At 40.6% G+C, this 25,182-nt stretch overlaps 1 protein-coding gene across 9 annotated transcripts in view; it reads right to left on the reverse strand.

The window, feature by feature from the left end:
• The window catches only part of LOC137431757 (calcitonin gene-related peptide type 1 receptor), a 358,961-nt gene that overhangs the window by 159,384 nt on the left and 174,395 nt on the right, over positions 1-25,182 (reverse strand). For all 9 annotated transcript variants that reach the window (XM_078782434.1, XM_078782436.1, XM_078782442.1 and 6 more), the window contains 2 exons: positions 12,982-13,081; positions 12,330-12,434 (listed from right to left, as the gene is read on the reverse strand). In XM_078782434.1, the coding sequence (XP_078638560.1) occupies positions 12,330-12,434; positions 12,982-13,081 (205 nt within the window). The remainder of the gene's footprint in view (positions 1-12,329; positions 12,435-12,981; positions 13,082-25,182) is intronic.

Here is a 25,182-nt window from a genome sequence, read left to right on the forward strand (position 1 = left end):
ATGAAAACACCTCACAGCCATAAAACACGTAATAAAAACACCTCACAGCCATAAAACACGTAATAAAAACACCTCACAGCCATAAAACACGTAATAAAAACACCTCACAGCCATAAAACACGTAATAAAAACACCTCACCACCACGAAATTAAAAACACCTCACAGCCATAAAACACGTAATAAAAACACCTCAGCCACGAAATTAAAAACACCTCACAGCCATAAAACACGTAATAAAAACACCTCAGCCACGAAATTAAAAACACCTCACAGCCATAAAACACGTAATAAAAACACCTCACCACCACGAAATTAAAAACACCTCACAGCCATAAAACACGTAATAAAAACACCTCACCACCACAAAATTAAAAACACCCCACAGCCATAAAACATGTAATGAAAACACCTCACAGCCATAAAACACGTAATAAATACACCTCACCATCACGAAATTAAAAACACCTCACAGCCATAAAACATGTAATGAAAATACCTCACAGCCATAAAACACGTAATAAATACACCTCACAGCCATAAAACACGTAATAAAAACACCTCACCACCACGAAATTAAAAACACCTCACAGCCATAAAACACATAATGAAAACACCTCACAGCCATAAAACACGTAATAAAAACACCTCACAGCCATAAAACACGTAATAAAAACACCTCACCACCACGAAATTAAAAACACCTCACAGCCATAAAACACGTAATGAAAACACCTCACAGCCATAAAACACGTAATAAAAACACCTCACCACCACGAAATTAAAAACACCTCACAGCCATAAAACACGCAATAAAAACACCTCACAGCCATAAAACACGTAATAAAAACACCTCACAGCCACTAAATTTAAAACACCTCACCACCAAGTCATTTAAAAACAACTCACCACCAAGTCATTCAAAACACCTCATCACCAACTAATTAAAAACACCTCACCACCACATAATTAAAAACACCTCACCAACACATAATTATAAATACCTCACCACCACGTAATTCAAAACACCTCACCACCATGTGATTTAAAAACACCTCACCACCATGTGATTTAAAAACACCTCACCACCACGTCATTTAAAAACACCTCACCACCATGTGATTTAAAACACCTCACCACCACGTAATTCAAAACACCTCACCACCACGTCATTTAAATACACCTCACCACCACGTCATTTAAAAACACCTCACCACCACATAATTCAAAATACCTCACCACCACATGATTCAAAACCACCACAACGTTATTAAAAACACTTCACAACCACGGAAACAAAAGTTTGAGGGAGTCGTTAAGTGAGAACACAGACACTGCCCAGATATGTAGATATCTATCTATAATTCCAGTAATCTCTGTGTGTATGTATGTATGTATGTATGTATGTATGTCTGTGACCGCTGTTTCTCGACAACCACGGGTCCGATATACTTTAAACTTGCCAGGTATATTGCTGGGGACCCGAGGATGTGCCTTTTCAAGGTTTCATATTAATCGGACAAGTAGTTACCGAGCTATGTCCAAAAAACGATTCAACCAATCAGAGAGCAGCGAGCTATCACGTGTGCCGAACGTGGCGAACAGACTCTGCCTCGGACGGCACATTTGAGAGCGTATTCATTTATTTCACGTTGGCAAACTATGTTGCCGCTATGTTGGCGTTAAACGATGTTTTAAAACTAATTAAAACTAATTTGCGATTCTTTCGCTTTCCTGCGCGTTTGTGCATGCTATGGCGATTTCTTTACCAAACTCCGCAAGCCATTCGCTTTGGACCAAACCATTTCATGTAAATAGAGGGGGGGGATTGTCACCGTACTCGCAAGCCGTTCGCTTTGGACCAAACCATTTCATGTAAATAGAGGGGGGGGATTGTCACCGTACTCGCAAGCCGTTCGCTTTGGACCAAACCATTTCATGTAAATAGAGGGGGGGGGGGGGGGTTGTCACCGTACTCGCAAGCCGTTCGCTTTGGACCAAACCATTTCATGTAAATAGAGGGGGGGGATATAATTTTAGATATAGATATAGTACGGGCATGCCCTAGTATAGATAAATGACTGTACCCGAGTTGCCGTTTTGTCATGGTTTAAACCAATCATAATTCAAACAATTATTTTGCACAAATGTATTTGTAATATACTGATATCACATTTTATAAACAATTGAAGTTGGAAAAAAAAAAATTCCCCCCCCCAAAAAAAAAAAAATACCCTTACGACATACCGACGGGAGAGATCTGTGCATACCAGAAGGTTGGTACGATTTCACAAAAGTTTGAGAAAGTAGTTCAGTGACAACACAGGACAACACAACACAACACAACACAGGACAGACGCTGCACAAATATATATATAGATATGCATGTTTTAGACTGTTTGAGGTTTTTGAGAACATTTTGTACATCTCATGTAAATTGCACAGTATACCTCAAAGGTTCAAAGGTAAACTGAAACACCATAAGCAGTGTGGTGTTTGTGTGTGTGTGTGTTTGCAGTGTGACAGTCACAGGGGTTCTAGCTGAGTGAAGCAGAAATGGCTTCTCTGCTGAGCTGACCATAATCGCCATCTATGGTTTCTAATTTAATGGGCATAGAGCATATATGCTTCCATATTTGTTTTTGGCCAGATATATGCTTTTTTTACAGTTAATTTTCAAGACATGAACTTTGTTTTTGTTTTTTTGCAGGATCTAGGGTTCGCAGTGGAACTGCAACACACACCTCTCACACATGGGTGTACAGACTAATACACGAGACAACACAGGACTGTTAGACAAAAAGACGTAGTCACTGAGCTTGGGGGAAGTGCCGTCAATTCCCGGGGCACTCTGGGTGCTAGTGACGCCACAACAATGGTGCCACCTTTCTCACTGCACTTAACAGGGTATTTTTAAGGAGGAATTTCCTCTTTCTCGTGGATGTTAAAAGCCAATGTGGTAATAGTGCAGAATAGGAACCAAGAGACTAAACAGTGTTTTGTACATTCACCTGCATGTGTTGTTTAAGCATAAGTCACATTTGCTCTACGGCTAGGATACGGCGGCCGTACCCCCCCTAAATTGACAGAAACGTGCGGCGGCGAGTTTCTGAGGTGGCCTCAGGGTGGCCCTAGGGCGTATGGCTATCTTTTACAGGCCGTAGGGGTCGCCGTGGAATTATAGCGCGGAGTTATAACTTTTTTCATTTCTAGGTTGGCCGTAGCAATTCGACAAGCCGTAGCCATGACGACTGGTATATATACCCACTCGTTACCGTCCGTCTGGCCGCACGTTCGCCTTAGGGCCCCCCTGCGGTCGCCTTGCGGGCACCTTGAGGCTACCTTGCGTCTGGCTTGAAAATTCTATGGCCGCCGCAGGGACGCCCTAAGGTCACCGTGCGACATCAAATCAAAGACCGTATGGCACCCCCACGTTTTCGGTCTCCACAATTTCTAAATACCCCGTGTGGCTACCCGAAAAAAAAAACATATGTGACTGCTACATTGTGTGACCGTGGAAATACTGCGGCCGCCCTATAATTGCTAGTGGCCGTAGATTTTTTAGACCCTACGGCCGCCGAGCCAAATGTGACTGAAGCATTACTTATTCACATCTTGACTACTGTAATCATGCAGTTTGAACCAGTTTATCTAGTGTTGGTGTTCTGTGTGCACGGCTGCTCCTGTTTTACTTCACGCAGAATTGTTTTGTACAAATGATGATAAATGCACATCTTATCAAACGATATTTTTCTTTTGAGTTGTCATTGATCTTAATCAAGGCAAAAAACACAATATTTTGTGAATAATGAATTCACGAAGTCACCTGGCTGTATTTTTTTTTTTGTATACAAGATCGAGGCTCGTGAAAGAGCTAACATTAATCACACAAAAAGTCAAACCGACACAGAAAACACAAAATAAGGGGAGCGGTAGACAAGTTGGGGAGAGAGGGGGAAGGACACAAACACAACATTTGAGAGCAGGGACATCGAGAGAACTGTGGGAGGGAGAGGGCTTGGGGGGAGGTGGGAGAGGTATAAAACATATGGACACTGCAAGGACTTCCAGGAAAGAAGTTGGAATTTCGAAAAAGTGGATCTGGGGTGAATTAGCGGGGGCAGAAAAGATGAAGGTTTTGGATGGGGGATGGTGGTGAACTTTCAATAAGAGATGGTGGTGAACAGCTGTTTTAATGACCCTGGAGGGAGGAGTGGGATTGAAAGGAGTGGGGGAGTTTGTTCCAGAGGCAGGAGAAAAGGGGAATGAAAGAGTGAAGGTGAGCAGAGAGCTTAGATGTTGGCAGTTTAACCATAAGAGGGTTGCTGGCAAATCTTGTGCGACCTGTAGGAATATTTGGGGGACAGAGCACAGAGAGAGCTGGGGGAGCATGGCCGGAGAGGAATCGGTAGAAGACAGAAAGACCACCAACCTGCCTGCGGTGTAGTGAGTGAGTGTAGTGAAAGTGAGTGAGTGAGTGAGTGAAAGGCCCTCGGATTTAGCTTCATCGCAGGAGATTTCAATGATTCTGAAAGCTTTGGTATCAACAGCGTGAAGCCGAGCTAGGTGTGAGGCAGGAGCACCAGCCCACAGGGGAGAACAGTATTCCATTGAGCTGCGGATGAAAGCCTTGTATGTGGTGAGGAGCTCAGGTATGCCAAGGAAGGACTTCGCACGACAGAGGATGCCCAGTCGGCGACTGGCTTTGGAGGCCAGCTTGGAAATGGGGTTTTCCAAAGAAAGGTCATAGCAGGTAGTGAGACCAAAAAGCTTGAGCGACAGAACTTCGTGGAGAGGATTGTTGAGAAAGTGGATGGGAGGGTTTTTCAGTCGGTCTTTTTGGAGTGACATACAGACTTGGCATTTAATATGGATTATATATTTTTTTTTCTTTACTTGGGTTTACTTTCTTAACTCAGTATATCAATCTGGTGGGTTTCTTTTACCCTTTGGTGATTTATTTGTTAAAAGAACCATGTCACTGATTGTCTGTCGCAGCAAGAAGTCAACAACAGGATTATATCACAGGTGGCGTGGCAAAATGTACGGACAGGTGCATTTGATGATTGGCTTCACAGTCGGGTATACAGGGGTTGTTGCATTCTGTATTAGTGGAAAACAACTGCTGCACATCTCCAAAAGTTATTGCCGCTTCCTCTGGAGATGGTCCGTCAACTCGACAATGCTGTTTGTCATGGAGTGGTGGCTTTACGAAATTCCGGCATGAAACAGCATGCTATTGCTCGGCAGTATGGCATCACTCAAGGTCAGGTGTCAAAGATCCTGAAACGAAATGCTCAGAGTGGTGTCCCTACTGCAATACCGAGGCCAGGACGTCCCCGCAGAACCACAAGGAGGGATGATCGCCAGCTGCACCGGTTAGTCCGCAATGGCCGTACCAAGTCAGCTAATCGGCTTAGGGCTGAGTGGCAGCAACTGACAAATATGCCTGTGTCCAGAAGGCTAGTCAACCAACGACTGGTTCAAGCAGGCTATCGTGCCAGGCGTCCCCTGAGAAAGCCACGCCTGACCAGACAACACTGCCAGCGCCGATTGCAGTGGGCCAGAGAGCACCGTCAATGGCAGCCAGGACACTGGAATCACGTGATCTTCAGTGACGAGTCTAGATTTCTGGTCTATCGGCAAGATGGCCGTGTCCGAGTGCACAGACAAGTGCATGAAGCCTACAACAAATATTGTATAGTGCCAAGAGTCCAAGCTGGAGGTGGTGGGGTGACCGTTTGGGCTGCTTTTCATGCAGAGGGCAAAACTGACCAGGTTGTTCTGAATGGAAACCTGAACCAGTTCAAGTACAGGGCCATTCTGGAAGAAACATTGCTTCCATTTGCTCGTGCAGCCTTTCGAGGAAACTTTGTCTTCCAAGATGACAATGCACGGCCTCATCGTGCTCGCACGATCCAACACTTTCTTGCTGACAGTGGTGTAGAGCATATGGAGTGGCCTGCCATGTCCCCGGATATGAATCCGATAGAGAACTTGTGGGCAGAATTAACGCGTCAAATCGATCACTTGGACCAGCAGCTGACCTCTGTGCGTGAATTGCAGCAGGCTATTGTCACTGCATGGCAAGAGATTCCTGTCCAAACCTTGGCAAATCTCGTGAACAGCATGCCTCAACGTGTACATGCTCTCCTGAATGCTCGTGGGGGTTACACGAAGTACTGAACTGTAATTTTACTGTCCGTAATCCCAGTCGTTATTTAACTTTTGTTTTTGTTAAAATTTTTTTTAGCTAATGTGCAAAATAAAGAGATACTTCTGAAAAACGTACAGACGTTTAACACAGTACTGTCCATGAATTGAGTTCGATATCAGTTTACATCACTTTCAAGGATCAATTTATTTGTTTCGAAATGTCAAATGTGGTTTTTGTTTCTTTTAAAGGTCACATTAACAAATCTAGTATAATTTCAACATAATTCCAATGAACTTTTGGTTCTAAGTCATCTTGAAAAGTAAGTTCACCCCCACAAAAAAAATATTCCATATTAAATGCCAAGTCTGTCGTAAGAGTGTGAGATTTGTCAGGATTGAAAGACACATTGCACTTATTTGACCAGTCTGTGCTTTTATCCAGGTCTGCAGAGAGTGAGGAGGCCTCAGACTGCTGAGCTGAGGGATGAGGAATGGAGCAGCAGAGAGTGGAGTCATCGTCAAAGAGATAGAGAGGATTTTCCAGAGAGTCGGAGAGATCATTGATGAAGACCAGAAAAAGCACAGGGCCCAGAACACTGCCTTGGGGAACTCCAGCCTGAACAGGAAGGGGAGATGAGAGAAACCCATTCAGGGCCACATGTTGACTACGACCAGAGAGGAAGTCCGCCAGCCATGCGTGGAGATTTCCATGGATACCATAGGAGGAGGGTTTGGTGAGCAGAGCGTAGTGCCAGACCGTATCAAAGGCACGTGATATGTCAAGTGAGACAGCTCTGATTTCCTGTTTGGCATTGAGGACCTCCATCCATTGTTGAGACAGGAGAAGCAGCATGTCTGGAGTAGAGTGACCTGGTCTGAATCCAAATTGATGATCGGAGATCAAGCCATTGGAGAAGAGGAAGGATTTGATATCCAAAGCAATGATGGATTCCATGACTTTGCTGATAATTGGGAGCAGGCTGATTGGTCTGTAGTTGCAAGGATCTGTTATTGCACATTTTTTGTGTAAAGCGGTGATGTTTGCTGATTTCCAAGCTGATGGCAGATGACCTTGAGCAAAAGAGAGGGCGAAAAGAACAGAGAGAGGGTGAGATAGAGCAGCAGAGCAGGATTTTAGGACCTGTGGGCTGATGCTATCTGGTCCAGTTGCAGAATCAGAGTCGACGTTTGACAAAAGCTTCTCCACCTTGTCAGGAGAGAAGGACACAGAGTCCAGGAGCAGTTGGGTTCGACTGGGTAAGGTGGGAACAGAAAGAGATGGTTTTGGGACACAAGATTTTGAGGCAAACACAGAGTTGAGGCATTCGACTTCTAAATCTTCTTCTAAAAATCTAAGAACCAAGCAAAACAGCGAACACAGGAACTTAAGTGAACAAACTTCGACGGGGGAAGCCTCAGGCTCCAAGGCGACAAGGCCTCGCACATGGAGCAAACAGAAAACGATTAATTTATTACGAGTTACAGGAAATTCAAACCAAAACGAACTAGAAACAAACAATAATGCATTAATGCATAGACGATAAAATAACGAGTGGAAATTTGACAATCACACGACCGGAAGCGGAAGAGAGCCATTGGTTTGTACACAAGGAAAAATTCACTTTAATTTCAACGAGAAAGCATCTGGAAATGCAAAGCCCATCAGTGTGCTCTGTATTCAGAAGACCTCTTTTTGCATATCTTCTTCTTTTTCCGTATGCTAAACATGATGAAGTCAGCTTAAGAAACCACAAAAAATTGACGATTTTAGGTGACCTTGACCTTTTTGACCTCAAAAGCAATAGGCTTCAGTGATCCAATATGCAAACCCTGCTCAGATTTCAAGTCAATCAGATTAAAATTGACGATTTTGTGCAAACCTGACCTTTGAACTTTTGATCTAAAAACAATCGATTAGTGAACCAATTCAGTGACCTAATATGAAAATTCAGAATAATTTCAGGTCAATCAGATGAAAATTGACGATTTTGTTCAAACTTTACCTTTGAACTTTTGATCTAAAACAATCGGCTTCTAGCTTTTGATTCGTGAACCAATTCAGTGACCCAATATGAAAATTCAGAATAATTTCACGTCAATCAGATGGAAATTGACGATTTTATGTGACGTTCACATTTTGACCTTTGGACAAAATTATTAATTTGTCTTCTCCATATTCTCATAAATAAAGCGTTGTTGAAAATTTGATGACAAAATCTCAAATGGTAAAAAATCTGAGGCCTGGACAGACACACACACAAACAGAAGTGACTGCAAAACTCAGTCTCCCACTGCGCAAAGAACGGGCTAACTAGAATGGCACTTGATGGAGCACATACGTTTTGAATCCCACTGATAGGCCGGATCGGCATCCCGACCTGAACCAAAATCGAATCGGATTGTTCTGGAAACATATCCTGTTCACAAACAGACAGACAGAGAGACAGACAGACAGAGACAAACAGGGGTGAAAACATAACCTCCGTCCACCTTCAGTGGTGGGAGGTAACAAGAGAAGAGGATTTTGGCTTACCAAGCCTTTGCGATATCTGCAAATAAATGCCACTTTTTTTGCAGCAATCTAAGGCCTTGGGATGAGCTTGTGCCCAGAGTTTATTGCACGCATGTTAAGGATAGTAGGAGACATAAGTGTACTTTTATCGTAATTGCAAGGATGCACATGGGATTAGAACATTAGACCCCAGCAGCTATGTGCGTCGATTGAACAACTGAATTTATATGCCAACCTCGTTTTACTTAATTTATCACATTAGCTTTGTGCAATGTGCATCAAATTATTTAAATCAGGTTATTACTTAAAACACTTAGCAGCCACATTCTCATTACATTTTGATAATATCCACATCAAATTTCATTTATTCGTATTACCATGGTCAATAAGGACATTGGAGCAAAAGCATTTTCTTGCAGAAGAGATCATGGAAACACGTTTTTGTTCACATGATCGCAATCAGGACAGCGCATTAGTATCTCCTTTGGGGAAAGGCTGCAGTTCAGTGATGCAGTGCTGGCAGATAGCAATTGGAGACAGATTAATGTCTCAAACATCCTAGGGCACCGGCAACTGCATCTGTAGAGGCCCTCGTTTTCCAGACAAAAAATTCCAAATTAAAGCCAAATTTCTTGAAATACCGATGAGATGTGATAAATCAGGGAGAAGTTTGTAAGTTGTTGGTAGACATGTTATTGGGAATTAACGTGGTACACTGCCAGGGAATCACTGAGATGCAGGGACCAGGCTCAAAATGTGGGGTGGGGAGGAGTGAAATGAGAAACGAGGGAACTCTCGCGAGATTGGGAAAGTCGTGAGAAGTGTGAGAGCAAAGTTTTTTGTGAATTGACCTTCGCCGTGCTAATAAGTAATAATTACAACATAAGGCGAGGCAATGCTTCACTATTACATTTAGAAAATGCATTGCGTGCTCAAAGGCCATCCAATTATCATGTACGCAAATATGGCTGAACTACAAAGGTATTTCCAGGAAATATCGCCAGCTTAGAGTTTCTAACGTACTTCCACCATGGCAGTTATCTGATAAATGATTACGTAAAAACAAATAATGGGGGAGGGGGGGTTTCCCCCCCCCCCCCCAAACTGAAGGGCCTCACGACACCTTTGTTAATCTGGGCATGTCACCTGGACTAATATTAATAACTTACAATCAGGTAGCATAGAAGTGTGCAAGCTCCCAGATAAGGTATGTATATTGCCATTACTCCTATTTAATTTTCTTTCATAATACCTTTAATACCTTGTGATAATAAATTTAAATAACACCTTATCGAAAAATAATGCATAAATAAAAATATAATATAAATATAAATATATGAATATAGAAATTAATATAATGTTTTTTTAAAATGAAATATATATATATATATATAAATAAATGAATATGAATGATCGTTTTAAGGCCATTTTCCCCGCTAGAGCAGGGGTTAGCCTTGCGGGCCCCATGACAATCATGGTTCCCTGTTTGAGGCAATGTTTTTATGGCCAGATGCCCTTCCTGACGCCAAGCCTTAGTCGCCTCTTACGATGCGCAGGGATACGGTGTACCTATTCTAAACCAGGGTACACACCAGGATCATTCATCCCAGCAAGCTGGTGCTCAATTTGCCGACCTCAGAAGGATGAACAGGCTGAGTCAACCCCCCTGGCGTTAATTCAGCGATTGACCGGGATTCGAACCCAAGATCCTAGGTATCCCAAGCCAGCTCAGCGATTGACCGGGATTCGAACCCAAGATCCTAGGTATCCCAAGCCAGCACCTTAACCGCTAAGCCAATATATATAAGATATATATATATTTCAATATATTTCATATAAGATACATACATACATACATACATACATACATACATACATACATACATACATACATACATACATACATACATACATACATATAAATAATATAAATAATAATCATAAAATATAAATCTTGCATGTTGATCTTAATTAGTGTCCTGTCACCAGCGATTAAGACCGCTGGATGATGGATAGCCGAGACAGTTTTTCTCCCGAGGCAGCAGCCCGAAAAATGGCGGAATATTTGCTACGCGCGGGATGAAGGAAGGCGAAGCGTTTACCTGAACGGAACACACAGGTTTATTCCGAAACCACAAACAAGTGAACATGACAAGGAACATTCAATAATAACGATTTAATAAAAAATAAACCAAGGAATAAAATGAATCATGAGGTAAACTAATTCCTAACTGAGGTTACGGACTCCAAAACAGACAAGGGGAAAGACAATAAAAATAAAATGTTTCCTTTAGCCGGCCGGTACTCAGCTCTACATCCCAAATGGGTCCTACTGCAAGGTTGTCAGCTGGGGACGAGGCTCAGAGTTCGATGTCCCTCCGGCGGGAACTTGGCACAAGATGGCGGCGGCACCGTGCTCGATGGTGCCACAAACATGAGGTGAGCCAAAGTCATGAGGTTGTCTTTTATGCTTCTCTACCGCTTAGGGATGTTCAGCATGGCTTCCAGCCCACCAAATAAAAGAACTGCTGTCGACTCTCTCTCTCCTCCAAAGCTCACCAACTGCACGACCTAACCAAACCAAAAAAAAAAATGGCGAGTGCGTTGTTCGAGCAGCTTTGCTCTCTCTGCACTCTCGAAGCTTCTCTCTGAAGTCATCCCCCGGCCCTCGTCACTCCGGGGGTGTGACCTGCCGGCTCTGCTCTTCCACGCCCGTCGTAACACTCTGGGCCATGATGAGGCATGACCTGTTCATGGTCACATATCGTTTCTGCATAATCTCGCAGGATTGTGAGTTGCACAAGCGACTATGATGGGTAGAAAGGGGGCTTGAAGTGGGGATGGGATTGGCATTCTCTCAAGCAGGTGGGGGCTTGAAGTGGGGATGGGATTGGCATTCTCTCAAGCAGGGCTTAAACCCATGTAACTATAAAAGGTGTTTGTCAATCGTCATTATCTACTTTCAACGACGTTTATGTATAGTTTATGTTTATGATTGTGGTGAAAATGAAGAAGAAGAATAGCCGTAGTTGGCGTGGGTGATGTTGTATGCCTACTTAGGGGCGAGCGCTCGGTCAGAGAGGGGGTCAGTATCTTGTGTGCTGAATGAGTTATGCAGGGATGAACGCTGGATCTTATTGGTAAGAAGTGACTGGGATTCATGACGAATATTTAAACTGCTTGACTTTGCTTTATAATGTTTTTTAGATTTGTAGGACTGATTAAATTATTGCCTGTTGCGTAGGATGCCAAAGATCGATTTGAATAAAGCCTCGTATCTTGGAAAGAGATGTGGAAGCTTTTTCAATACAATTTATTGCTTACAATAAGCTTACAAGTCGATGAAAGTTCAACGAAAGTGAATTCAAAAGTCGAACAAAATGAATTCAAAATTCAAAACTCGAGGAGGACTAAGAAGAAGACCTGTTGGTCGAAAACTTGTCTGAAAATTAAAGATCGACAGTCTTGAAGCTACGTCCAGTACTTATTTAATTTCTTCCGATTATTTATTTAATGCAAATGACCATGCTCGTATTGTGGAGTTCTGCTATTTTTCACATATATATATATATATATATATATAGCCAAGTTAAGATTTGAAAGTATTGTTAGTTCTGCTTGTCAATCAAACTATTCACGAGTTATAAATAAAATTTGACTCACCCAGATGATGAAGCAGTAAATAGCAATTCTTTGAATCCAGGATTTCTGCATTATTGGACTGCCGTGCCTTCAATTTTGTCCACTGCAAGGGTGTTTTGAGACAGGCTGAAAAATAATTGAAAATAATTTGCATTGTCATTTCAAGGACTTCAGACATTTGCCTTTTAATGTCACTGAATAAAATGTCAGATTATATATTTAAGCAAACAGGGTATTATTCTGGAACACACTGTGTATTTCAGTATTCTAATGATCATCCATCACAGGCACAACAGCATTGCTATGGGTGAGTTCTTAATCCTGCAGTCGTTGAGTCAAGTCAGTGGAGCAAATACCCTTAAGCTCAGAAGCACTGCCCAAAGAGAGGTCACTATGAGAGGTCTAAGTAGGGTTGGTTAAAGGAAACTGCATCACAAATCTGGGAAGCCACATATAAGGGCAGGAAGAGTAGAAAATGCAAGTTGTGGTTTGGGGGAAGAGGGGTGAGCGCAGAGAATGAGGAGATGTTAAGGACTCCTCACATTTGGTGGTTATTTCGATTGGAAATCAATGCTTTTGAAATTCGGAATGGAAATGAGTATTTTCAGGATACAGAGAGCAAATATCCCATTCGGGATTATGAATGTGTATGAGATGAATTCGATGAGTTTACCTTGCAAGGAGAATATGATGTACTTCCCCTTGGATTGAAGCCTTCTGTGGTTCTTGTTCAGTTGGCTGACATAAGAGTTATGTAGATGATACCAGTTGGTCTGTAACATATGTGATGCAGGAAATCAGTCATTCCTTCTGTCATTGTAAAATCAAGCTTAACTAGAAAACATCTGAAAATGCAAAACCCGTCCATGTCCGTTTGTATTCAAACGTCTTCTTCCTCTTCCGTATGATCAAAATAACGAAAACAGTTAAAAAAAAAAAACCTAATGAAAATTGATGATTTGAAATAGCCTTGACCTTTGAGCTTTTGATCTAAAAATAATTAGCTTCTAGCCTTTGATTGGTGAACCAATTTAGTGACCCAATATGCAAATTCTTTACATTTCAGGTCAATCCGATGAAAATTGATGATTTTATGTGGAGCTGACCTTTGTCCTTTTGACAAGATTATTAATTTTCCTTCTCCCTATTCTCATAATAAAGCTTTGTTGAAAATTTGATGACAAAACTCAAATGGTAAATTTAGATTTCATGTCATTTGGATGAAATTTTATGATTTTTGGTGACGCTGATCTTTAAGCTTTTAACCTTTTGACAAGATTATTAATTTGTCTTCTCCATATTATCATAATAAAGCTGTTGAAAATTTGATGACAAAACTCAAATGGTAAATTTAGATTTCATGTCATTTGGATGAAAATTTATGATTTTTGGTGACGCTGATCTTTAAGCTTTTGACCTTTTGACAAGATTATTAATTTGTCTTCTCCATATTATCATAATAAAGCTGTTGAAAATTTGATGACAAAACTGAAATGGTAAATTGAAATTTCAGGTCAATTGGATGAAAATTTATGATTTAATGTGATTCTGGCCTTTGATATTTTGACCGTTTGACCAAATTATTAAATTGCCTTCTCCATATTATTATACTAAGGCTTTGGTCAAAAATTGATGACAATAGTTCAAAAGCTTAAACGGTAAATATTTTACAGCCCGGACAGACACACACACGCACATACACGCACATACATACACACACGTGATTGCAAAACCCCATCTCCTGCACATTTATTTATGAACATATTTGAATATATTTAGAAATTCGACTTCAATTTTCTTCCTCCCTTTTTGTGTGTACCAATTCTAGGCTCATGGAAGAGCAAGGTGACAGAAAGCATAAGGCAGTACACACTGATGGTGGGACAGCAGGCGCAACAAAGGGTTGAATGTAGAGGCAATAAAAGAAAAGAAAAGGAAACAAAGACACCTGCAAGCATATGGGGAGAGGTTTGGCAAAGTGAACAAGGATAGATAAGATCATGCCCTGAGGTGGGGATGACCTGAGGTCCACTGCTGATCTCTGAAGCCCAAGAAAGCCGAGTGTAATTGGCCAAATGTATATAGTAAAAAAAAAAGTTAAAGAATGCTAAGCTCCCCAGAAAATATGATTAGTAAAAGGATAACGGAGAAAAGGAGGGAAGGTCAAGGCAAAACAACTGGGACAAATAAGAAAAGATAAACGAAAATGTTAACATGAGAAATTGACAACGATATGGAGGAACAGCACGTTTGTGGAGGCAGAAAACTGGACACACAGCAATGGCTCGACACTCTTGTTGTACAGTGTTTACATGACAAAACCAGCTGGGAAGACGAGATAAACCGCACTCCAAGCTTTTTTAGAAGGCAATGAACTGAATAGACGACCCTTATTCACAAAAGGGTGCGACAAATCCAATCCTGAAGGAAGAATCTTTTTCTGCACTTTGTTCATTCCACTCACGCCAATAATGCTCAGATGTGCTCCTGCGTGTGCGAACGGTCAATGTGGAATTGGCAGGTATGGGCTACAATTTGTGCAAAAATTTATTTCATAGCCTTCATGTCATAGCTGTCCCAAAATGACCAAAATGTCATGTCCCAAAATGTGAAATGTCAAAAATGTCAAATGTCCCAAAATGTCCAAAAAATGTCCCAAAATGTCATAGCTGCCCCAAAATGCTTCATGACCCAAAATGAATCAGTGAATATCTTAAGTGAAATTGTTTGCATGATATAAAATGATCACAGATAAGATCGGCAGTGTTGCTCTCAAGCCCAGACCATGTCTCTCGGCTGATAAGTTTTTGATCTATATGAGTCTGCGATGGATCCACGTCTCAGTTTCAGCAATATGACGAAATGAGAACGCTTAATTTTCAGATTGCCTGTTTGGGTATCCAAATGTGAATTAAGGTGCACCATGCATTTTATCACGAAATACATTCATAAGTTATAAGTTTATGGTTCACTTAAAATAAAAATTGCATCTACATGCCGGAAATTGCATATGCAACTGCGATATCCCTTACGGGGAAGTTGAAAGCAAAACAATATCCATAAGTAGTCCATAAGAAGATAGATGTACAAAAGACTTACGTGAGAATCACTTTCAATTCACTTTCAGATTTTTCAAAAATTTCACAAAATAATTTCAAATCACTTTCAAAAATCAATTTGCACACCTGAGCTCCTCACCACATACAAGGCTTTCATCCACAGCTCAAGGGAATACTGCTCTCCACTCTGGGCTGGTGCTCCTGCCTCACACCCAGCTCGGCTTCACACTGTTGAAACCAAAGCTTTCAGAATCATTGGAATCTCCCGCGATGAAGCTAATTCTGAGGGCCTTTCACTCACTCACCGCAGGTGGTCTTTCGGTCTTCTACCAACTCCTCTCTGACCTAGCCCCTCCAACCCCCAGCCCTGTCTGTGCTTTGTCCCCTAAATACTTCTGCAGGTAGCACAAGATCTGCCAGCAACCATCTTCTGGTGGAACTGCCAAAATCAACACTCTCTGCTCACCTTCACTCCTTCATTCCTCTTTTCTCCTGCCTCTGGAACAAACTCCCTCACTCTCTTCAATCCCACTCCTCCCTCCAGGTCTTTTAAACAGCTGTTCACCACCATCTCTTATCTTCCCCCATCCAAAACCTTGATCTTTTCTACCCCTATTAATTCGCCCCAGATCCACTTTTCTGAAATACCGACTTCTTTCCTGGAAGTCCTAGCTGTGTCCATGTGTTTTTTTTTTACCTCACCCACCCCTCACCCGCCTTCTCATGCCTCCTCCCCCCAAGACCTCTCCCTCCTTCAGATTTCCCGATGTCCCTGCTCTCAAATGTTGTACTTGTGTGCTTCCCCCTCTCTCCACATCTTGTCTCCCGCTCCCTTTATTATGTCTTATGTGTCCGTTTGTTTTTTTTGTGATTAATGTTCGATCTTACACGAGCCTCGATCTTGTATCCAAAAAAAAAAAAAATGCAAATTTGATTAATATATTTTATAATAATAAAAAATGAATACACTTCATATTTAATCCTATTAAAGTGACTACAGGTGTGGATGCATCATTAATGCATTTGCATTATGGTATATTCTTAAATGGAATAGCATGCACAATATTCCAAATATTATTTAATAAACTGCAAGGAAAACATTGCAAGTCTAAGGAAACACTGCACAGCATTTGGAGATGGAAATCTGAACTTGTTTAATACCATCAGAAAGATCTGGGAAATTCCTGGCTTTAGGCAAGTTCATGATTTGTGAATAGCAGGGCTTTGATGGTGAGAAATGGGCTTGGCATTGGTGAATTCGACCAAAAATGACTCGAGGGGAGATTAATGTTATCGTATTTGATTTATAATTGCATTCCGACGAGTTGCTTCCTTCACCATTCATCCATAAAAAGAGAAATGCTTCAAATGTTCCTTGTATTTGCTGAAATCGATAGATTCCTAAAAGTACTGAGCATATTGCTGCTGCTGGCTTGGCTTTACGAGAATCTCCAGTGAGAAAATTATACAGTTTTAGGGTGGGAGAAAAGACATCCGAAGTTTGGATTCTGTGTTCAGTCCTTGATTGGTCTGCAAGGGTTCCTCTTTGTAACTACCCAAAACCATCTCCTCCCACACTTCGTCCGGAAATCTGGTACAGAATATATGATCACCAGATGATCCAAAGCTAAAGCATATTAACATATTAAAATAAACCAAAGGCAAAATGATGCGGATCTTGTATTATGTTTGTCTTGGAAATTCCAATCTTTCCAATGTCTTGGAAAGACACTCCATGTGCATATAATTTGGGAAAGCCCTTCAGCTGTGTATCATCTCAGAAAGACACTTCAGGTATGTATGATCTAGGAAAGACACTTCAGGTGTGTATCTTCTAGGAAAGACACTTTCCGATATGATGTACTTCAAGTTAACACAAAATCTAGTGTGTTAATGGAATGGAAGGTAAAAACATAATACATAATGTACATAATAATACATAGTACATAATGGTGTAGAATAAAGGATGTAGCTTGACATGTAAAAATAAAAGTCACAGCAAAGAGAAATGGCCAACAAGGAAAATGTGCTCCAGATTATATTTGATTTAGTGGCTGCAAGATTTTCTGGACAGAATCATGCCATTGGTGTAATGCAGGGCCCCTGCATGGTCGAATGAAGTTGGCTGGCATAGTTGGTGGCATCGGGGAAGTGTCATCGGATGCTGAGAATAATTATTCAGGGAAATGAATCAATGCACGAAGTTGTCATTTGCTTTCAAGGAAGACTTGAGTTGGCAGTGGAAACACTCCACCATACCGTTCGCTGCTGGATAAGTTCGCTGCTGGATAAGCAGTGGTTCGCACATGGTTGAAATGCAAAAGTTGAGTCAGCTCAAGAAATACAGATGAGTTGAACTGGCTTCCATGATCCATAGTGATGGTTGATGGCTCAGAAATAAAGTGATCCAGGTGTGGCCAAAGGTCATAGCAATGGTAGGTGCAGTGATGTAAGCTATTGGTGGAGACTGATGAATGAAGCGTTCAACAAAAGTCAGTACATAGCTGTGCCCTTCTACACTAGGCTTTTGCAATCTCTCTGATCAACGAGGCCTCTTTTTCATCATCTCCAGGTCTCTCCTGATCGCTCCTTCCACACGTGTGGTCTCTCTCGTTCTCCTCCTCCTGGGTGAAGTTCTCTGCACTGGCCATCCCATCCACGGGGCGGCGTCTATTAAAATAATTGCAAGATGGCACTTCCCTCTTCAGAGCACATTACGCTGCCATAGCTGACACACATTGGCCAGAAAGATGTGTGTGTCTCTCTCATGAAAAGTTCTCACCTACTAGCCCTGTCCACCACGAGGTGTTCACGCCCACATATTAAGATCTAACCTATCTAAAAATTAGATATGCTGCCTCCTCAGCATCATCTATCTATAATTCCAGTAATCTCTGTGTGTGTGTGTGTGTGTGTGTGTGTGTGTGTGTGTGTGTGTGTGTGTGTGTGTGTGTGTGTGTGTGTGTGTGTGTGTATGCGACCGCTCTTTCTCGACAACTACCGGTCCGATATACTTGAAACTAGCCAGGTATATTGCTGGGGACCCGAGGATGTGCCTTTTCAAGGTTTTAAATTAATCGGAGAAGTAGTTACCGAGCTATGGCGATTTCTTTACCAAACTCCGCAAGCCGTTCGCTTTGGACCAAACCATTGCATGTAAATAGAGGGGGGGGGGGATTGTCACCGTACTCGCAAGCCGTTCGCTTTGGACCAAACCATTCCATGTAAATAGAGGGGGGGGGGGGATTGTCACCGTACTCGCAAGCCGTTCGCTTTGGACCAAACCATTTCATGTAAATAGAGGGGGGGGGGGATTGTCACCGTACTCGCAAGCCGTCCGCTTTGGCTTTGCGAATGGACCAAACCATTTCATGTAAATAGAGGGGGGGGATATAATTTTAGATATATATATATAGTACGGGCATGCCCTAGTGTGTAACAAATGACTTAACCTGACAGGTCCCTGTTACATGTCAATCTAACTGCTACTTGAAACACATGGACCATACTGCCCTTACAATGATCTCGCTATGGATCCACACCCCCCTAACTATCTATATATTAAATATATATGTTAAATATATATGTTAAATATATATATGTTAAATATATATGTTAAATATATGTGTTAAATATATATGTTGAATATATATATATATATATAATATATATATATTGTTAAATATATATATATATATATATATTGCTCGGTTTATCGTTCTCGGTAAGCAAAACGCATACCGAGAGCAGACCTTCTGACTTACAAACCCAAACCTGCAACTAACCGTGTCCCACTGGTAACCAGCTACTCTCCTACCTCATCCCAATTGTCAAGTATTCTGAATAAGGCCATTCCTCTCCTCCATCAATCAGAAACACTCGGTATCACATTTCCTCAACCTTCACTAACATCATTTCGACGTGGTCGGACACTCAGGGACCTCTTGGTAAAAGAAAAGCACCCACAGCCCCACAACAAATAAACGAGGATCCCTGGCTTCTATGAATGCACAGCAAACAAATGTATTATTCACAAGCATTTACTAGAAGGAAAGAAATTTTGTCGTTCTAGCACTGGACAAAAATTCCCCATCACCTCCCATTTGAACTGCAAATCTACATGGGTCATATACTACGTACCTAATCACTTGCCAAAAGTGCACCAAACAATATGTTGGAAAAACTGAGAATACACTCTACACACGATTTAATAACACCCGGTCAGAAATCAACAACTTCCATACCAGTCAGGGCAAATATCTACCTTACACGATACACTTTAATCAACCGGATCACTCTATAAATGACGTTCAAATCTCTGCCATTGAATCAATTACAAATCCATCACACACCACGATTCTGAAACGTGAGTCCTTTTGGATACATAAACTTCAGACAAAAATCCCTCATGGCATAAATTTTGATGATTAAAGAATGTTCCAACATCAACCCAATCAAATCATTAACCGTAACCCATTCATTCCCTCATTCACTCATTCATTCATTCTACCTTTATATGTCATTTATATAAATATATAAATAAATATATAAATATATTATATGAATATAAATGGTATATGAATATATGCTTGTGTGTTTATGTATGTATGTATCTCTATATTTGTATATGCACGTACACCAACTGTAAGATGAACGATAACTGAAAGCTGCGCTTCACTTCCGCTGAACTTGGGGACGGTGAGTGAGCTTTCGCGTGGCTCTTCCTTTTGTATGCATTTTCTACACATATCACACATCTTACACACATATCACTATACATACTTGTCTGATATACATGCCTGTGGCTTCTTTGGACTAAGAAGACCTTTGTTGGTCGAAAGCTTGTCGAGAATTAAAGATCGACCGTCCTGAAGCTACGTCCGCGTCTGATTTAATCTCCCGATTATTTATTTAATGCAAATGGGACGCCCTGCTCGTACTGTGGAGTTTCTACTATTTCTCACAGTTATATATATATATATATATATATATATATATATATATATATATATATATATACACATACATATATATATATATATATATATATATATATATATATATATATATATATATATATATATATATATATATATATACATATATATAGTGGGGTATGCTTACACATTGTGTAAGCTAGAACAATCCGTGCTTCATACGTAGGTATATAATAAATATAAGCTTTATTTTTAAGGCCAGCATCACCGACCTGCTGCTTGATATTTTAGGTTTATTTCTAGGATTATTTTTTTATTCTTTTTTTTTTAATTTTATGGATGTGTTTATGGTTTTTACATTAGTTTTCATTGAGATTTTATTTCACAGTTTAACGTAATAGAAATTTCAATTTTCAAATGCTAGGTTTTAATTGAGGGTGTTTTAGGTTTTTTTGGACATATTTTTATGGTTTTTGCGTAAATTTAATTAATGGATGCTTTCCGACAGTTGTGGGATTTTTCCTGGTGTAACAGCTTCAATGTTAACCGACAGTGCGTAATTTAGATCTTAGTTCAGATAATTAGGCTGGAGAACCTAAATTATAATCTGATTGGTTACTCCCGGCCGCATTCAGGCGACTCCATATAATGAGTGGATACCAGAGATAATGTACCGTGTGGCAGGCGGTGCTTATCGCTCCCATTAAGGTACAGCATAGCTGGATGGGATACCTTAATGGTGGTTCACCACTCATGGTATGAAGTCGCATAATGACTGGTATATAACCGAAAGGTTTTCAGAGGCATATGTGTATGCAGGTCTCACTGCGGTGCTCTGATGAAGCCCCAACAAGGGTGAAACCAGGTCGGTAACTGTGAGGTTTTGTATGCATTTATGACAGTATCTGAACTAAGATCTAAATTACGCACTTTCGGATGGCTCTTCCAAAGCGTGACGTGACGGTGACGTCACAGCATGCGCTCATTAGCCTGGAGAACTTAAATTATAATCTGATATATATTGGTTCACGAGTTATCAAGTGACCACTACATTCGTCATGTGTGTGCGTCTGTCAGTCCGCAGCATAACTACCCGATGATATCATCCGATCTTGATGAAACTTGCGTGGGAGGTTGATATCATGATCTAGTTGTGTCCTACCTAGAGTGGGCGTATTGCGCCCATTGTGGGCGGAGCCACGCCCCAAAAAGATGCCTTTTTAGGGGGTAATCGAGTTCAAGCTACATCTTCTCTGAGGGGTGTCGTGGAATCTGACAGGGGTTTTGATAGTTGGTAAGGCCAATGTCATGTTTCTAGCCCCACGGAGCTCGATTTTTCATTTTATTTTATTATCTTTTTCATTTTTTTGTCATTTCATTTTTCACCGAATTTTCGGTATTGTGTAGCTGACTAACCTCATAACTGATTATACATTATTTTCTATGTCATTTCAAGGTCAGTAACCTTCGTTTTGACATTTCCGGGCCTGGCCTGTCTGGGCCTGTTTCGGTTATAGCCCGTCCTTTGTCATTTAATACCACTTGCTCGTGAACCATTGTTGTCTCCTGACTTGTGTGTGTGTATATATATATATATATATATATATATATATATATATATATATATATATATATATATATATATATATATACGTATATATATATATACATATATATATATATATATGTATATATATATATATATGTATATATATATATATATATATATATATATATATATATATATATAATTTATTTATTTTTTATGTTTTTTTTTGGTGTTTTGCTGTTGAGTGGTGTATTTTGTAAGGGTGGTTGGTTGGTTGTGTGGGTGGATTTGTGTTTGTTTTTTTTGTGTGTGTGTGTTTATGTGTGTTTTTTCATTGAGCAGTGAAGGTTATAAGGGTGGTTGGTTGGGTTCTCCGCCATGTTTTTTTTTTTTTTTTTTTTTTTTTTTTTTCCAGCGCTGTGGATTCTGGGAGGGTAGGGTAGGTTTTGTCTTGTTGTTGCAGTTTGTGTTCTGGGGATGGTGGTACGTACGAATTCAAGCATAGTTGCTGCATGTGGAGGCGTATGTGACTCTGCTAGTCCACCTTAACTGACCGTATCGAGGTTGAAGGGCTGAAGCTGAGGTCGGCGACTGAAGACCAGGTCAGTGAGGCACACTTGTGACCAGGTGTGTTTTCAAATTATTTATGTATATATATATATATATGAAGTTGATGGCAGTATTGCGCAGGCTTGATGGCCTACTCCTGCATTAACATTCCCTGTGTGATTTATTGTGTGATCGCTTGTTTGCAAATTAACCTTGATGTTGTCGAAGAAGGAATGAGGTGGGAAGTGGGACTGTGAGGTGCATTGGGGGTGGGGGGGGGGGGGGCAGTTGGCAGGGTTTGGGATGATGGACGGATGGCTTCCGAATGAAACGTTGAAAAATTGTACATGGCAATTACATCGATAGAGAATCGAATTGCATCCTTAAGAATCCATACATCCAATCCATACATTCAATTACATCCATAGAGAATCCAATTACATCCTTAAGAATACATACATCCAATCCATACATCCATACATTCAATTACATCCATAGAGAATCCAATTACATCCTTAAGGATCCATACATCCAATGCATACATTCAATTACTTCGATAGAGAATCCAATTACATCCTTAAGAATCCATACATCCAATCCATACATTAAATTACATCCATAGAGAATCCAATTACATCCTTAAGAATACATACATCCAATCCATACATCCATACATTCAATTACATCCATAGAGAATCCAATTACATCCTTAAGGATCCATACATCCAATCCATACATTCAATTACATCGATAGAGAATCCAATTACATCCTTAAGAATCCATACATCCAATCCATACATTCAATTACATCCATAGAGAATGCAATTACATCCTTAAGAATACATACATCCAATCCATACATCCATACATTCAATTACATCCATAGAGAATCCAATTACATCCTTAAGGATCCATGCATCCAATGCATACATCCATACATTAAATTACATCCTTAAGAATCAAATGGTACATCCATAGATATGGATTGAATATATAATGTTGGGTAATTTCATGACCTCAGAAATACTGTTTGCTTCTGTGTTCATCCCAATGAGTTGTGATACAATGAGCAATGTGAGCAATAATTAGTACAACTGTGGAGTGTGGATTCCAATCATAGATAATACAGCTGTGATGACAACTTGGATTTTCACTGTTGTGGAAAAACTGTAAAATGGCAATTTCAAATTGAAGCATTCTCAATAAAACTTGGTATTGGATTGGGGCAATATAGTCAACAGAAAAGAAGTTGTAAATGGTGTTCCTTTCCAAATCGTATCAAGTTGTCGGTCTTCTCATCATGAAATACTACCTGGAGGTTGAAATCCTTCACAAGGTCACACAAAGGCCACATGATGTCTGGATTCTCCAAATACATTGTGTACATGCTCTTTCTAAGGTGCACGCTCGAGCAATATTTACGTCGCTTTGGAAAAGCTCGTAATAAATTTAAATGGCTGGTCCAATATCTTCTGGGCTGTCAAGTGAATTGCTTCCTTCATTAAATTTGAAAAGAAATCTCCAGCCCTCACCCGATGGGAGGAGGAAACATCACCTCGTGTTTAATTATTTTTGACGTCACAAGAGACACAAGGAAGAAAAAACAAAATGGGTGAGTCAGGGGTTTAGTCAAAATGAGGCCAAAACAACTAGCTGCATGCCTAATGAGTCTTGTACAGCACATAACAAGCAGATTCATGTAACTGGCCTGACTGTCTATGTACATAGCAGTGCTCCAAGAGAATTTGAACAGTTGGCAAACATGCACACACTATTATGTTGTATTATTTGCATACAAAGCTGAAAAGAATTCTGCAAGGGTGTCCTCTTTCTGATGTCATGCAGGTTGTATTTCTACTGTTGTTCTCAAAGTTAGTATAACCTATGTTACGAATAATGATGCTTCGTATTAATGCAAACAGGCACATGGCAGTTGTTGTTTTGGAACTTCGGTGACCTCCACACGTTACTGCTCTGAAATGATAAATTTGCACGAAACAATTTTGAAAGTGTTGATGAAACCTCAGTTATTTATGTGCCAATCTACCACTTGACTTCAATGCCAATTTCTGTTGTCACTTGCGAGGATTGTTTTTAACATATTTGAAGCTCCCAAAAATTGGTTCACGAGTTATCAAACAGAGTGACCACTATATTGGTCATGGGTGTGTGTCTGTGTGTCTGTCTGTCCGCAGCATAACTACCCGATGATATCATCCGATCTTCATGAAACTTGGGTGGGAGGTTGATATCATGATCTAGTTCTGTCCTGCCTAAAGTGGGCGTATTGCGTCCATGGTGGGCGGAGCGACGCCCAAAAAAGATGTCTTTTTAGCGGGTAATCAAGTTCAAGCTGCATCTTCTCCGAAGGAGTTGGTGGAATCTGACAGGGGTTTCGGTATTTGGTTAGGCCAATGTCATGTGTCTAGCCCCACGGAGCTCGATTTTTCATTTTCGCCCCAAGGTCAAGGTCACAAGGTCACGAAATTTAGAAAAGTCGATTTTTGATGGTCTTATTACATTGTTCGCTTCCTGATAAGGTGAAATGTCGTACATGATCTTAGATTATTACATACATCATGAAATACAAGTTTTCCAACAAATTTCAGAATCTTCGACCTTTGAAGGTCACAAAGGTCAAATTTTCAAAGTTGTCGGAATCTAACTGAATTTTCGGTATTGTGTCGTTAAATAACCTCATAACTGATTATACATTATTTTCTATCCCATTTCAAGGTCAGTCACCGTCGTTTTGACATTTCCAGGCCAGCACCACACAC

This window comes from Myxine glutinosa, chromosome 7 (assembly GCF_964187855.1).
Source record: "Myxine glutinosa chromosome 7, kmMyxGlut1.1, whole genome shotgun sequence".
NCBI classification, from domain to species: Eukaryota; Metazoa; Chordata; class Myxini; order Myxiniformes; family Myxinidae; genus Myxine; species Myxine glutinosa.